The sequence below is a fragment of the Pagrus pagrus genome (assembly GCF_965226575.1).
Source record: "Pagrus pagrus genome assembly, chromosome: 1".
NCBI classification, from domain to species: Eukaryota; Metazoa; Chordata; class Actinopteri; order Spariformes; family Sparidae; genus Pagrus; species Pagrus pagrus.
The window spans coordinates 8,537,123-8,554,452 of record NC_140185.1 but is presented as its reverse complement, the minus strand read 5'-3'; the positions used below and the strand labels follow the sequence as shown (position 1 = coordinate 8,554,452).

At 41.3% G+C, this 17,330-nt stretch overlaps 1 protein-coding gene across 2 annotated transcripts in view; it reads left to right on the top strand.

Moving 5' to 3' along the window:
- The first annotated feature begins 3,076 nt into the window (after nt 1–3,076).
- LOC311255055 (solute carrier organic anion transporter family member 3A1-like) overlaps nt 3,077–17,330 on the top strand; it is a 33,806-nt gene continuing 19,552 nt past the window's right edge. The window contains exons 1-2 of one of the 2 annotated variants that reach the window (XM_084349208.1): nt 3,077–3,751; nt 8,295–8,754. In XM_084349208.1, coding sequence (XP_084205334.1) covers nt 3,593–3,751; nt 8,295–8,754 — 619 coding nt within the window. In that variant the 5' untranslated portion in view covers nt 3,077–3,592. The remainder of the gene's footprint in view (nt 3,752–8,294; nt 8,755–17,330) is intronic. The other variant, XM_084349209.1, reaches the window with a different exon arrangement.

The window sequence follows — 17,330 nt, the reverse complement described above, 5'->3', positions numbered from 1 at the left end:
ACTTTAAATAGCACAATGAAGAGTAACATTACATCCGCCTGAATGGTAGCTGGATAGCTTGCACTGCACCAGTAACACCAGTCCTGACAGAAGCACAACAGATGCATCTACTGGACAAATGCATCATGACAGCTGTTACCTTTTTGCAAGCATGTCGACTACAGAGGTCAGTGTTTCAGTGTTTATAACCGTTGTTAGAATATCGTACAAACATGCCCTTTAAGATAAGATAAGATACACACCACCTTCTCATCATGTAGTCCCTCTGAGGAACAGAATCATACCACCATAAGTGTCAAAATATAGCAGCCTAAAGCTTAAAGCACACATTGAAAATCATAAAATAAATATGCTGCAGATTGTAATCGTCCCTAAGCATTGGTCCACAGTTGTACCACAGTACTTCACCTTGTGAACATGTACAACAGTTACAGCAGTGTAACACAGTGTGCTGCTGATGTGTGTAATTGAGTTCTTGTGTGGCAAGTGTTGAATTTTTAACCATCCTGGTGCCAGCTGAGTACACTTCAGTCGAGCATGAAAATAGATTACCTCAGCCCAAGCTTTTATCATCGTAACATAACATAACAGAGCATCACATGACATTATACTAATATAACACTGCAGTGCACAGGGGTGGGGCTTGGGGGCCCATGCTCTTTTTGCAAGAGCCCTATTTGAGACCCTTATTAAACTAGTGGAAATGCTTCCATGCTTCCTGTTTGCCCAAATGAGACACACAGTACTAAATTTGGAATAAAAGTAATCGTTAGTAATGTCAAATCAATTTTAGTGCTAAATAGCAACAAAATGTTATCTCATGACACTTTTCATATAGAGCAGGTCTAAACCATCAAACTATAAAACATAAAATATCTGTCAGTCTGTCAGCCTGTTTCTCGCATATCTGTTTCTGAGGACCCAAAGAAGTGCAGTGTTGAATTTGGTTTGATTTGGACACGCAGCATACATTTTGAATAAACAGTGAACACCACTCTGTGTAGCAGCGGGGCATGGCTGAAGCACTCTGGCTTCATGGCTCTGCAGACTCAAGCTGGGCTGAAGTCTCACGATCTCATGGGGAAGTAGACATAAACAAAAGGGAGATCAGCATGGTGCAACGACGTGCTATTAATGTGTTTTAGTGAGGTAAAAACAAAAGCAGAATGTTAAAGAAGTCTGGATGAGTGGGGAGATGCCATCAACATGTGTTTTCTATTCTTTAGCAAGAACTGGAGGTGAGATTTTAAGATCTGTCAACAGTAATATGTTAGCTAGTGTTAGCCTCAAGGACTACAATACAAAATGGAGATGAGCGTGGTTTAACAACTTGCTGTAGTAATGTGTTGCAGTGGGGAAAAACAAAAGGAGAAGGTTAAACAAGTCTGATTAAGGAGGTGAGATTTTAAGTGTCTGTCAACAGTTGTATGTTAGCCAGTGTTAGCCTCGAGTGCTTAAATGTTTAAGGTTGATTGGTAGCATGTCAGCTACTATGCCTCTCTCATTGGTTGCTGAGATCCAGCTCGGGAAGTACCGATATAACAACAACAGAGACAGTGGTGAGGACAAACAGTCTTTTTATCAGGCAGAAACCTCGGAGCAGACCCAGGCTTAAAGATGGTCGTCTGCCTTGACCAGTTGGGGTTTAGAGACAGAGCCCCACAAAGTCTGAAACGTAACTTTATTCACTTAACAGCTGCAATGACCTACCATCTTTGAACACAATAAGAGGCAAAGGTGTATATAAAATTAGTATAGATTATTTTTATGACTTATAATGTATTCATATATCATTTTTGTTTTGAGATTAACATGAAGGAACTACAACTTGCATTTTGTTCTACAGCCCTGAGTGATAAATGATTAAACCTTTCAGCTTTCTTTTCAGTGGGACTTGTTTTTATTTGACCCCACTGAGAAATACATTTTGGGATTAAAAGAATACAGAAGGATTTGGTGTAACCACGGACAAATAATGAGGCAGTACAGGGAAATAATTCATAGCAGGCACTTACAGTGTCAATAAAGGGGAAACAGTAGCACAATGAAGCAGCGATGGAGCACTAATAGAGCAGTCGTATCATTCACTTTTCTTTTTCTGATCCCACCTGCCTGACTTTTCTCTCTGTCTGATCTTCTCTCACACTGAAAATATGCTGTGCTTCTCTCTGCTGCCTTCATGTGACAGAACAGCAATTCCGGTCGCCTCTGATTTCTTACTTCTAGATATCATGACCTCAGTGACTGTCGGAGCATCTTCATCTCTTCACAGCAACGTTGTTCTGGACATTGACACAATAAAGATGCCTGGTGGAACCACAGTACACCACTACTGTGTCCAGCTCTCGCTAAAGGTGCACTATGTAGTTTTGGGGAAGAAATTGTAATCACAGGAGAAACTCTCTTTGTTTTAAAGTACAACACAATTTCATTCTGTTTTACTTTGTTTATATGTGGCAGACCCTGCCACCTTTCTAGCTTCAAGCAGTTCTCTGGGGACCTTATTTTCCTCTGAAAACAGCTTGTTTATTCAGTTATGGAAAAGATAAATATTTCTGAAATTGTAAATATTGAAAATCTGACTTCTCCAAACCTGCATAGTGCTCCTTTAAAGAAGCTGTCTCAGTGTCTTGCTGCACATCAGAAAACACTGGTGAGGGATCAGAGAGGATGGCGGTGACCTTCTCTAACTAGGATATCTACATTGAACAGAAAACACAAGAGGAATGGGGTTGGGGGCTGGATTTTGGGGATACAAACGAAAATATTATGAATGTATTGGTACAACACTTGAATCCGACTCTGAAAACTCCTTGCTGTGGTCCTACACAGATGACACCTGATGCAGGTACACTTGATTATTGCAGCAGTGTTGATCTCCAAAGTAATATAAGAACACGATATTTGCAAGTGCAGATGTGCTGTGTCATTTTACACCCAGCTGAGTTGTCAGTGTGCGCTCCTGGGGATGCTTCAGTGGGTGCTCTGAAGAAATGTTGCATTTTGGGGGTGCAATGAACAAGCTGAAAGTGTGCACAGGTAAAGTGATGATGTGGGGAAACACGTTGACGGACAGAGAAAGAGAGACACACACAGAGAGAGAGACACACAGAGAGAGAGATCACACCTCCCTCGCCGGGCTCTGGTAAGGATGGGAGGAGGAGGAGGAGCATCATAACACCGCCTGAAGGACGCAGAGCTGCGGCTCGGAACCGGGCTGAGAAACCAAATCCAGTCGACACCGGTCCTGGGTGGAGATGCAACATCCCGGATGTGGGGAAACAGCGTCCTGTAGTTCTACGTCGGGGATCAGAAGCCGTCACACATATACATGCGTAGCCTACGTATTTAAATATGATGTAGCCGATACGCACTGGCAGGACAGGCGGTGAAGAGAGGTCGCAGACGGACTGTGCGTAATGCTGAGTGGACAGCAGTATTTCTCGCTGTGTATTTCAGCCTAGACGGGCTATCGACAAAGACATTCGCACTTGTTCTGCAGTGCAGCTCGTCATTATAACCAGATGCTCTCCGCCGGACCGGACCCGTTCAGTTTCATGCCGTCCAACCCGACCGGAGCCTGAGCCGAAGGATGCAGGTTAAAAACCAGATCTGCACAGAGCGGAGCAGCACCGACGACCCGGAGCAGGATGACAACCAGAAGAAGACCTCGTGTTTTTCCAACATTAAGATTTTCCTGGTGTCGGAATGTGCGCTCATGTTGGCACAGGGCACCGTGGGCGCTTATCTGGTGAGTTTCCTTACAGATTGTGGACACACTGTGCTGGTGTGAAGGAACGTCGTATCTCGGCACATCTCAGGTAACATCGGGTTAACGCAGCGCCCTTCAAACCGGCGCAGGCACACTGAGAGTAACGATGCGGTGCTGCAGCTGATGCGGTTAATAATCGTATTATTCTGATCACATTAGAATAATCACATCCTCCAGCGGCCGTGGCACGCGGTGCTTTCGCTGATTGATGACTTGCTGCGTATTATCCATCAGGCCTATGCACCATCTGCATGACACAAAGCGCGTCACGGCGGCCGTAGGCTCCACGTTGTTGTGGGAGAATTTTATATGCGTATACGGATGGTGTGCTGGAGAGCAGGTTACGAAACGCTGGTCAGGAGCTCCGCTCAACCTGCCGGCTCTGCTACATACTGCAGCCGTATGTCTCAGTGATGCAGGAGGCCTTTGACACTGGAGGATATAGGGCCTAGGAGATGACGTGATCACCACAACACAAGCGACAATAGCTTATATTGTCTTTACAGGAAAAGCCTCCTCTCAGTCTTCACTCAGTTGCATTTCCAGTGACAGTCTGATCCAAAATGATGTGCTGTTGTGTGCAGATTGGTGTCAACATAAGAGATCTAGAGTTGAAGAGATTTAACGCACAATCAGTGATACAGAGGTGAAATGAAAGCATCCTCCTGACAGACACCGAACACATCCACAAACCTCTGCGCTAAAGATATGTGATGAAGTGCAATGGGAGAACCGGTAGCTGTTAATGTTGTGGCCACAGCCAACCACAGCACTTAATAATGTATTTGTGTGGTGATGTCTTCCTGCATTAGTCAGAGCCGGCCGACCACTTCCTGTAAATCCGTACAAAGATACAAGATGCCACTTCAATCATGATTATTATTTGCCTAATTAAAGCCAATTCCCCTGTTAGATGTCAGCACAGTGTTGATGCTATAAATAAAAGCACATGCAGGGAGAGAACATCCAGTTGACAAAGCGTCCTTTCTTCTCGCCACACTAACATTACAGAAAAGATGGAGAGACTCACACCAACACCATCCAGGAAGGCAAGGTCAAAGGTGTTTGTGTTGACTCTCGCCTCTGTATGGATGCAGATTTTACTCGCTGGTTTAGATGAGAAAAACACCAAAAAGCTAAATTGTGTGGAAATAAACTCGTCGACAACATGAGCTGTGCTCGTGTGGTGAACACTGCAGCTTGGCAGAAACACGACTGAGTTGGTTTTAATGTGTTTTGCGCCAGTCACAAATTTAAAGTGCATTAGTGTTTACCTTGAAGACTGCAGTGGAACTTCCTCCTTTAAAACAGCATCTCAGACCAAAAGTGCACCTTTAGCAAATCCTGCTGCAGACAGCAGCGCTGTGGAAGCACTGCCTATCCTCTCCTGTATAAAATATAGTTTGTCATCATCTTTTATTCTCTGTCTCTTCTACCCGTGGCACATTATTTTGTTTTTACAAATACATGACAGTGAACCTTAGGAAGAGGACGACGCTGTAATGACTGAGGATCATCACTGTCACCACAGCAGCATCTGCAGAACAGCTTTCCACGGCTTAGTCTGTGTTCATCAAAGTGAAATGGGCAGGTTTTCTCATTTCTCTGCCCTCTAAAGCTCCACAATTTACACTGTGTGTAAACAGTGGAGTAGATTGGACTGAAATGTCTAAATCTGGAACATAAAAGGTGTAAAGCAGCTCTTCTCCATCAGCACCCAGTATGAAGCCATACATAAATCCTCCAGGGCCACAGGAGTAAATCTGAACCCTGTCATTTAGATTCAGTGACCTCTGAACTGTGTCCTCCATGCTAATGCCAGGGAGCTATGAATTACAACGCTGTTCCCATTGCAGGTGAACAGAGGACACACATGTGAGCTGAATGTTCACGAAATGTAAAATAATTGTGACTATTTAACTGTCAGGCGTCTTGTCGGTCAGACCCACCCTGTGCACTGAACGGTGACAGAACTGGGTTAGTGTCTCACAGTTGAAATATCAGACCGGCGACAGCCATCTTCCTATTTTAGAAGTGAATTACAGATTGTTCATCCTATTTTGGAAACTGAGAAGGGGGGGCTGCCGTTTGTCTAGCTGTTTGGACCACTGTCCAGATACCTCTGGTGGCAAGGACAGGCCTAGTACAGACTAGACTGAGGGCATGGTGTGGTTAGAAGGAGAAACCCATCCACATTAAAGGTGCAGTGTGTAGTTGTGGGGAAGAAATCTAATCAGGAGAGAAAGGTTTTTATTGACTGTTTTTTATGCTTGGCTGAATAAATTGAATAAACAAACTGACCTTAAAGGACAACACAATTTCATACTGTTTTACTTTGTTTATATGTGGCGGACCCTGCCACCTTTCGAGCTTCAAACAGTGTTATAGGGACCTTATTTTCCTCTGAGAACAGCTCGTTTATTCAGCTATGGAAAAGATAAATATTTCTAAGTTTGTATAATTACCTCATGAATACTGAATATATTAAAATTCTGACTTTGAATTTCTTCATACTGCTGAAGTCTTTTTACTAAACACAGGCCTGGAATTTGTAGTTGTCCTGTTCTGCAAGGATGTAAGCTTGCTGCTCGAGCTCGAGCGATTAGTCAATTCATTGATTTGTAGATCGATGTAGACAATTTTTTTTGACAATCAGTTAAAGAGCGTCGTCCTCGTTTTAATTAACTTCCTGTCCATTTTTCATTTAGCAGTCCCTCCTCTCTGTCTCACCAGGATTGTGCAGACAGGACCGCCTCTTTATAGAGTTGTCTGTCCTGATTGGATAAAGGGGGCAGGGACACTCTCTTTAACTGCATGAGTGGGGGGAGGAGAGACACGGCTTACTGACAAAACACTCTATAACAGTGACCACTGTTGGAATACAGAGCTGTTTAACACTTATTTTAATAGAAAAATATAACTTACAGCTGATTTAATTGTTTAAGTAGGGGTGGGTGATCCGGCCCAAAGGTAATATCACACTCCATTAAATTGTCACGAATTGTCGCAGTCACGATCCAATTCAAGTATTTTTTCTCCCTGTTGAAACGTCCTGTAGACTAACTTGAAATAGCCCATGAATTTCTCCATTTGTACTGTTAAAACCTAAAATTGCATTAAGCGCAGTTCTTTTTTTGGCACGAGCTCCTCATCCGCCGTGCCGCTAGCCATTAATCATGTTGCATTGTTACAATATGTCACCCAAGGACGAGCCATGTGAGGTAATTTGTCCAATCAGCATAGCTGTCCAGAGGTCTACATCACTCTAAGGGTTGGTTCACGTGGAGCGGATCTGCTGGTCAATAAGGTTATGCAATGATTGGAAACATGAAAACAGAGTCAGCACACTTTACCTCCATGTATGACGTTAAGGGTCCAAGCCCTCCTTCAGACATAGTGACATTATTCAGACGTAATGAGAAGTAGATGTTACACGCCTTCCTGATTGATCACGATCTAAAATTGTTAGAAGACCCACCACAATGTTAAAATAATGTTTCAAGCACAAATGACAAAAATGTCTCGGTTCCAGCCTCACTGGTTAAGATTCAGACTGTTGATGTGAAGAAAAAAAAAGATTATTAAAGTCACCATCTCGGGCGTTAGGACATTGTGACAGGCAATCATCACAAACAAGAACAAACAGAAGAGAAAAGATTCAGTCAATCGATTAATCTGCCAATTAATCGATTGACTGAATCTTTTCTCTTCTGTTTGTTCTCCTAATGATCAACAGGACGACAGTAAATGCTGTTATTTTGCCCTGGAGTTTGGTGTGACAGGAAAAAGATGAATAAATATGAACATGATCGATCTGATTTCACGTGCATCGTCGTGGTTACATTCTCCTTTTTATCTGGGATTGCTTCGGGAAGTCTTGAGGCTCATACTGCACCTTGCTGGGAATGAATGATTAGCCTAATAAAAGTTTAAAATATCTACTGACCAAGCTTTTCTCGTCAGTCCTGCGGATGATTCAGCACACATTTGATGCAAAGAGCCAGTTCATCACTGACACACACCCAGAACAGCGTTAGTACGACGTGTTTGTGTCCGTTTGATAATTGGAACAGCTGCGTGAGGTTTCTTGCCTGAAGCTACACACATGCACATGTCCCTCTTTCCCAGGTTAGCATCAGGCTAGCCTCAGGCTTTTATTGGGTAGAGGAGGAGGAGGAGGAGTGTGGGGATGAAGATGTTGGAAGCAGCTCATGTGTCATTAGCAGGTTGGGGTTTCAGATGGCTGTTCGTGCTTTTACCCAATAACACCTGAAGCTCGTTGCCCTGCATTATTCATTTACACAAACATTTAAATGAAATGGAAGATACATAAAATTTGCACTTTGAACAGGTTGGTATGGCAATCAATATTGTTGAAACTGTACACTATAAGATGCTGGATATAAAATCAAATGTATAAACCTGCATTAAAAACTTAGTGGGCTGGCTATGATGTCAGTGGCTGTCCTAAATTGCTGCTGGTTGTAAAACCACTTTATAACACTTGTTTTCTCTCTGCCAGGTAAGTGTTCTTACCACTCTGGAGAGACGCTTCAACCTCCAGAGTGCCGATGTGGGCGTCATTGCCAGCAGCTTCGAAATCGGCAACCTGGCCCTCATCCTGTTTGTCAGCTACTTTGGCGCCAAGGCCCACAGACCCCGCCTGATTGGCTGCGGCGGGATCGTCATGGCATTGGGGGCACTGCTGTCGGCCCTGCCGGAGTTCCTGACTCATCAGTATGAGTACGAGGCCGGGGACTCGTGGCACGCCGAGGACGGCAGGGACGTCTGCTCCAACATTACCAGGTCAGAGAACCGAGACTCTGGGTTTAAATGTGGCAACAGAGCCAACACCAACATGATGTACCTTCTGCTGATCGGAGCCCAGGTTCTGCTGGGCATCGGAGCCACACCTGTCCAGCCTCTGGGAGTGTCCTACATCGATGACCATGTCCACAGGAAGGACTCCTCGCTGTATATAGGTGAGTGGCACTGAGTCACTGTGGGCTTATGTCTGCGTTTATGGTGCATACTGAACCATTAATGACAGAATCAAAAGCTCTCCCTGACTGCAAACACTGATACATGAGGTTTCTTCCAAGTTAAAATCTCCATCAAACACAACAAAAGTAACAGAAACAATTATGATGTGATGAGCATGTTGCAGATCGGTGGTTGCTAAGCTATTAAGCATTTCAACAAAGGAAAAACTGGCACTAGCGACTTGCTTTAACTGATTTAGAACCAGAGACTAGTGGGGAACAAACAGCTCCTTAAAGGTAAAACATTTGAGATTTTGAACATTAATATAACACAAAACAACTATTTGCTGTAATGTATGTAATGATATAGTGCAGTAAGTGGAGTAATGTGTTGCGATCTGAGCATCTGTGTTCTTTGCTTTTAGTTTTTATGCTAATTGAGCAGAAGCTAATTAAATGTGCAGTCAGCAATTCTGGAGAATGATAGTTGAGTCTCATTCTCAAAACAATGAGACCTTCATCATTCAACCAAGAAAAAGTTTCTCCAAAACTGCGTACTGCACCTTTAATTTCACAACACTAACAGTGAAACAACGCTAACTGATGTGCTTGAAGGAAAACTTCCACAAGTGCTTTCTTTGCTGCTATTTCTCTTATGTATGTACACTCAGTATGAAGGCAGGTGATTGACTGTTGTCACATTTTAGTATTTTTACAGATAAAAACGGATTACATAAATGTGTTCCTTTGAAAAATTTAGAGGTGCTGGAAGTAAGATTTCTTTAAACTTTGGTGAGAGCTAGACTAACTTTTTCTTAGTTTTCAGGCTTAATGCTTAATTAAGCTAATCTCTTGCTGGTTCTAGCTTCATATTTAGGGTGAAGAAATGAGATAGGTATCAATCTACTCATCTAACTCTCAGCAAGCATAAGCATACACCACAAAATATCACACTATCACTAAATTATGTGCATTTGCACAGCGATGCAAACAAAGAGAAGAATCTAAGCTAAACAACACCTAGCTTGATCCTTCATGCTCTTGCTTTTGGCTGACTTTGATTTTAGTTAGCTGGAAGTAATAAGACAAGATAATGACACACTAAAATCAATCACAATATCTGTGAAAGTAAATGGGATTATTATGTTAGCATAATTGAAACACGACTGTGACATTAATCACTCACGTGTACAAAACATGATCATCTCTCCTAAAAGGCTCATGATAGAATTATAAGATTGTAAGATTGTTAAACTTCATCTTATTACTGATATAATTTTCACTGAATCTTACTGTAATTAGTCATGATTAATTAAATTGTTAATGACAGGTGCACAGAAAGCAGTGGTTGGTAGCTGAGGAGGGTTTTAGGCTTTAGTTCATGTGAAGTGCAGTGAACAGAAGTACAAATGTGGTCACAAGTAATTCATAATACCTCGAAAGAGACATCTAAGTATTCTACAGGTCATTAGACATATCATAATAATAACTTATATAAAAAATAAGTGTCAGCCCCAAAGGTGTTGAAGTAGCAGAAAACATCAGTGTGGGTCATTATCTTAATCCTAAATAATATGAAATTAATATATATGTGGTCTTTAAACTAACTGCTTATTTCTGTAGTGTTAACCACAATCAACTTTCTAAGATCACTTGTCAGTCATTGTGTCCGGTAATGTGACGCCTGTCGTTGGATTTCCTGTAAATGGAGTTCGAGTTTCATTCATGTTTTTAACATTTTCATCCACAGTGCTTACCGCTGCTCATGCCAACTTTTTGCTGATATGACATATTATTATTTTTTTTAAATACTGTGACTGAACCTTGTTGAAAAAAAGAGGGATGACTGAAATCAAAACTTCCTAGTTACTTTGCATCATTACAGTGTGACAAAGTGACCATTTTGGTCAATGGTGTTGGTCCTCTGGAACCTAATAATAGGAATCTACGCTCTCTGCTTTGCCTCTCTCCTCTAGCACACATCCAGACCTTTTTCTGTGTCATGCACTGTCAGTTTGTGTGTGTGTGTGTGTGTGTGTGTGTGTGTGTGTGTGTGTGTGTGTGTGTGTGTGTGTGTGTGTGTGAGTGTGTGTGTGTCTTTTCGCCATTGTCATGTCTCATAAATCTGATTCACAGACTGAAGATCAGCAAAACTGGGGCTTTTTTTGTAGTTTGGTGCACAAATAAAAATCAGAATATCTTTTTTTTAGCTTAATTAAACACACATTTATGTGTCGTGGTGTCACTGCAGTGCACGTGAACATCTTTCATTACTTGTTATGTACTTTTGCCATTCTAATTTAGACAGATGGATTATTACAATTTGATTCATTGATTTACTGTAGAGGACACTAATATAACTATATGTAGTTTTGGAGTTGTCCAGTATGTTTCTGTGTTACTGTACTATGTAGTATATGTCTTACTGAGATCAGAGTTTGACCAGTGGATGGAAATATCGCTGGTGATTAAACATGTTAGTCATGTATGAAGGATGGATCGATATTTCTGCTATTTCATGCTCTTCTCATTGTCTCCCAGCTCATCGGTGATGTTTTGAAAAGCTCATGGGTGGAAATTTGTGGCATTTTGGAGGATTCTGTTTGGTGCAGTGACGAAATCAAGGAATGTGTATTAGGGTTTAGAGAAGCAGTCCCATGAACTGAAAATGTAAGATCCAGTGTTTCCTGTGTTGTCATGGTTGACGTGGACATTGCCTGATCTCACTCTCTCTCTCACGTAACCGCCCTTGAGCAAAGCACTTTATTCCCAAATTCTGCAAACATTCAGTGGCCAGCAGACTGCAGTTATACTTACAGCAGAGACCAAGAGGTCGACATAACACACATTACAGCTTGTCTGCCAAAGTTGCCAAGGCAACAGTACAGAGACAGGCACTGAGGCTACAGTATGTGCCATTCCTGCTCCTCTCACCACTCAGTGACCTGCTTGTAGCACAGCTCCATCTGGGAAGACGAAGAGAATGAGACAAAGGACATGGGAACAAAAGACACACTCCTTATATTCCTAATATAATAAATACATTATTATTAAAAATTATAATAATAGCGTTTTAGCCAATAATTCAGTTTTATAATCTGAAGTCTTTTCTCACAGAATCTGTGGTTCTTCTGTGGCTGCATGCAACTGTTTGGTTGACAACACTTTATTTGACTGGTGGTGTGAAAACACGCTGGTCAATCTAGAATGTTTTTTTTTTTTTTTTTGCAAATGCAACAATAATATTATTATACCAGTAATTATCTGTCAATGTTATTGACCCTGAAATCCATATCTCTTCTTATTGAGGTTCACAATCCATTGTAAATTTACAGACATTCAGTTATGGTATGATAATGTAAACCAGTAAAATCACCATTACATTAAACCTTAAAGAGCTGATGCAGCAATAACTCAAAGCTCAACTGTAGTTAAAAAGAAAGTTCATCCAAAATCACCAAATCATCAGATGTTTGCTTTCTCTGGATTGATGTCTGATTGATATCTGCATCCATTCATGGACAACAGACTTGTGACAGAGTGGGATCTAAGCATTAATAACGTCCTCCTCGGCTGAGTTAACTATATTCACGAAGGAAGTTGAACCTCCACATATGGTTAACACAGGGTTCACAGGCTGATTGGGCCACACCGAGGGTTCTACATTGCACTTACACTTATGCACATGATTATCACAGTACCAGCCTCCATAGTCTGTACCAAGGCGGCAAACTTTTGTTTCGTTCACAACTGCAGCGCATTTCACAATAAAAGCTCATAGACATACTGGTATACACTGCTTAACTGCTTATCGTGGAGGACTTCCTAAAATTGCCACTTTTAATAACAATCCAAATTTACTTTTGATTCGCAGTTGTCTGTCGACTTCTTTAGCCACAAAAGTGTCGTTTAGACTCTGGTGCTGCTTTACATCCTTAGCTGCTAAGAAATGGGCATGTTTGGTCGGGGCTGTGGTTTGTAGAGTCTGCATGCAGCTGGACCCCTCCCAGCTGAGTTGTATCATTAGCTAGCTTATTAGCTCGCCTCTTGTCCTTGAGTAGATGGACGTCTCCTTCTGTGCAGAGAGATGGGAAGAAAATAGTTTGTATTTAACACTGCTCACAACAAGGCCTTTGGATTATCTGGAGTAAACGGGCCATGATTTCTGGAAGCAGACATTGCTGTTGAGTTTTTCAAATGTATTTTCTGATATGTATTCCAGAGAAGGCAAACATCTCTGCAGTTGATATCTCCACAACTCTGCAACTCACACCAGAACAATGTAGATGGATTAATATCACTACAGGCAAGAGGAAAAATATGTACTTTGGATTTTTTGGGGAAATTTTCCTTTAATATTTATTCTGTAAGATGAATTCTGTTCTTGTGCTGTCCCTAAGCACCTCTTCCTGTTGATGTCATCAGTTTGCCTCTGTTGGGTCAACAAAGACATTAAAACAAATTGAAAATACAGCATTGTTGGCTTCCATGTGGCGAGTGAATCCTTCTCACAGGCTTCTCTGCTCGTCCCTGGCTAGTTTCATTGTCCCTGCTTGCGTTTCAGTGCAGACCTCTTGCAGGGTGAGAAGGCCTGCGGTTTGTTCTGTGCGTGCTTTGATCTGTACAGTCTCTGCCAGCAGCACTCAGAGTGGAGGAGATGAGGCAGGGAGGGATGGACGGAGGATTCAGGAGAGGAAGGAGGGCAAACAAGGCTAGCACAGCACCCAACTGCCCACCCTACCCCCCCTCCTGGCTAGAGGCCAACTCCTACCAGATGCCTGATGTTAGACATTACATTTGATATTTATTTGCCATTTTAGAAAATTTAAAGGAATTCATTGCACTTCACTGGATATGATGCTCTAATTCTGCATTAATGTGTTATAAAATTATGAGCACAACTTCAAGGTTAAAAGTTTTTCTTATTTTAAATCTATTTTCTAATTTAAGCAGGTTTCATAGTTTTATACTGAACACAATCATGCAGTACAACAGATAGTGAAATTATGTGATGTCTTGGTCCAGAACGTATCTAACAATGAGAAAAATATACAGATGAATATAACAATAGAACAGGGAAGAATCTAGAAAACTGATAAAATAAAATAGAAATATATAAAATAGAGTAACAATAAACAATATAATCAGTAAATATGTTCAATGCTAAACAAATGGAACAGTGAAACAATGCAACAATATATCCAGCAGCATGTTTCAGAAAGATGAAACAATATCACCAGTGTGTCATAATGAATGCAATATAAGGTGACATCAGTGTGACAGTGACGTATGGCAGGTGGATGTATTATAAGTTATGTGTGTGTGAAGAGTCACCTCTCTGGAATACATCACATCCATCATTACATCCAACAAGGTCCTGGGCTTCTGTCTTGCTTTCTCTGTGGGGTCTGCGTGCTCTCGCTGTTTTCAGTAGAGATGGATGTGACATGTAATTTAAAATTGTTTGCATGTTATCTTTTTGTGTTTTGTTCTCAGTATTTACAGTATATAGAGTGGAAATTACACAGCCTGCTCTTTTTTGAGAGAAAACAATTCTGCTATATTTAAATTAAAGGTGCAACATGTAAGAATTTAAGTTTAAATGCAAATATTAAATAACATTATCATCAGGATGTAGATGTAGATGATCATCTAGCTGGACCAACAGCTAGCCCGCTGAGCCACTTTGTACCTTAAAGGTGCACTATGTAGTTTTGGGGAAGACATTTTAATCAGAAGAGAAAAGTCTTTTTTTATTCCTAAACAAACTAAATAAACATTCTCTTTATTTTTTAACTGAATAAACAAACACAGGACAACACAATTTCATACTGTTTTACTTTGTTTATATGTGGTGGACCCTGCCACCTTTCTAGCTTCAAACAGTGTTCTGAGGACCTTATTTTTCTGCTTGTTTATTCACTCGTTTATTCAGTTATGGAAGAAATAAATATTTCCCAGTTTGTATTATTATCTCATTTATATTGTAAATATTAAAATTCTGTGTTTCAGTTTCTTCTCCAAACGACATCATGCCGCTTTAAGCGCTGATAGTCTGATTATTGAACAGCACCGGTACTAGTAAAGTAGTACATTTTGACCTCGAATGGCACTCACCACTATATCAACAATGAATTAAGTCCTCTGATTTTTTAAATAATAAAGCAATGACAATCTATGATTTAAGTAGGACCTCAAGAGTCAGAGCAGCAAAAATACGACTGTTTGTCTGTAAGCCCTGTGATGGAAACACAAAGAGTAGCACCATTTGTTGCTCCTTTCTCACTCTTCAGCTGTCAATGATTTTATAAATAGCCTTCATTGCATTGTGGACTGAAATCTTGAGTCTGTTTTGGTATCATGGCCGCTGTTCTGTGTCCCGGTTCAGTGCATCACAGCCTTTACCAGCCCATGAGGAATTGTTTCTTTCATAACATCCACAAGCTTCTTCCTTTGACACTTACAAATAGTCTATTATTCTTCTTCTCCACCACCCCCTCTCTGCTCTCGTTTATTTGACAATGCAGGCATAGTGATTGCCATGGTTACCTCCTACAATGTGACTGCTGGGTCGTCTGTTGTGGCTCGGTAATTGCATGGAGCCCAGTCTTTATACAGTACATATGTATTATGTGCTGCTAAGTAGTATTTTTGCCGCTTCCTTTTCCCAGCCTGTAGGCAGTGGCGTTCTCTGACGAGCTTGACGTGTGAAGAAACAGTAACATTGTAAGAAAACCCCTGAATAATGCAGCGCGACATAGAAGCAGTTAGGAGCTGTTTAGCAAACATCTAACCATATGATTAAATATTAAAGCAGCCGCTCTCTGCAGGCCCGCTAACAAATCAGATGATTTAAGGAGAGGCTGCTCTGTTGTGGCCACATCTTCACCCCACATGGATCAATAGTGCTTGAATGAGAGATTTAGGACACTGGGAACACTCAGGAGCAGAAGAGGAAACACTTCTCTGTTGTCGTGGCACAAATATCCCAGCATGCACCTGTCCTGTATCTGTTGTGTGTCTGTAGTGCAGCCTGTTCTTCCTCAAATGTTGAGTGGGCGCTCACTTAGTGTCCTGCACGTGTCTCTGTGTGTTTTCTTCTATGAGTGTGTCTGTCCTGATCAATGTGAGCTGGCTGGTCAAAAGAAACAGACTATTTTCCCTGTTAGCTGCCCATCAGATCATTGTGGCTTCTGGCAACTGAAAGGAAAACAAAAACAGATTTAAAAAATTGGAGTAATGAAGCAGTGATCCACTGCAGCACAAACAATAAAGAGTGTGATCAGTGTAATGGAAAGTGTCCAGAGTCTACAGTGATACTGGTCGCTCTGTGATGCTAACTGAGGCAGCACAGTGAGAGCTGAATGCTAAAGTTAAATCTAAAATTAGCTCATTCGCACCTAATAACAAGTAAAGCTGATGTTGCAGTCGGCTTGGGTGTTATCCAGAAGATGCCGTAACAGCTGTTCGATATTGGGAAAAATATTGCATATAATGGCAAATATTGCGATATTCAAAATTATTTAATATTGGCCCAAGCCTATGTCACAGTGGGCTTTGACAAAATAATATTTTTAACTGAATGATGACTCTACATGAGGGTCAGAAGATCACCAGAGTTACTAAAATGAATTCTGCACAGAACATGAAAGCATAATCTCCTCATCTCCTTGTCCATCCAACACTGATCGTCGAGACATTTCACTCGTTACCACAAATGTCAACCTCACGGCGGCGCTACAGGAAGAATCAAGGCCTCAGCAAAGGCATTAGCATTCACCCTCTGGCCACAGTGGATATGTGTGCTAAATGTCATGGTAATCCAATCAATAGCTGTTGAAATGATTCAGTGAGGACGAATGTGGTGTACATACTGACCAGTAATGCCATCCTTAGAGTCAAGCTGCTGTTGTGGCTAATAAAAGCACATTTTAATAAATATGCATGTGTATGTGCAGACAGCATATCCATCCTCATTACAGTTGCAGTGGTGTTGATCTGTGGCTTATATGATCAGCTGATACAACGGGGCAGAAAATGGCTTCCCACAGAAAGACTTACCTCCTCCTGAGCTCTGTTGACTACAGTATGATGTCAGAGCTGGACTGTAATTGGATTATTGATTGCTGTCTACTGCTTGACTGATACCACAGGCGAACGCAACTAACCCAAGTATCTATTGTACTGCTAGCAGAGGCACTAACAGAAAGGCAGCTATTCAATTAAACTATTCATGCTCTGTGGCTTTTTTTATAATGTAGCCCCAAATAGTTTCTTCTTTACATCCTAATGGGAAACACTGCAGCAACACTACAATACTCCTTCTAACGTTGCCATATTAATCAACGTCCCAAATCAGTATATAAAAAGAAGACATATTGTCGGCTGCAACAACAAAAAAGCTCATAAAAACCGCAAAACCAAACCAGAAGCAAAACAAATCTGCTCAGCGCGCACAAATGTGATCTCAACTCAACACTTGTTAATTCAGTCATGTTGACTTTTGAGACTCTGGAGGTGGAGGCATGTCCTGTCTCTCATGAAACTCGTAATTACAATACTAGTAAACCATATTC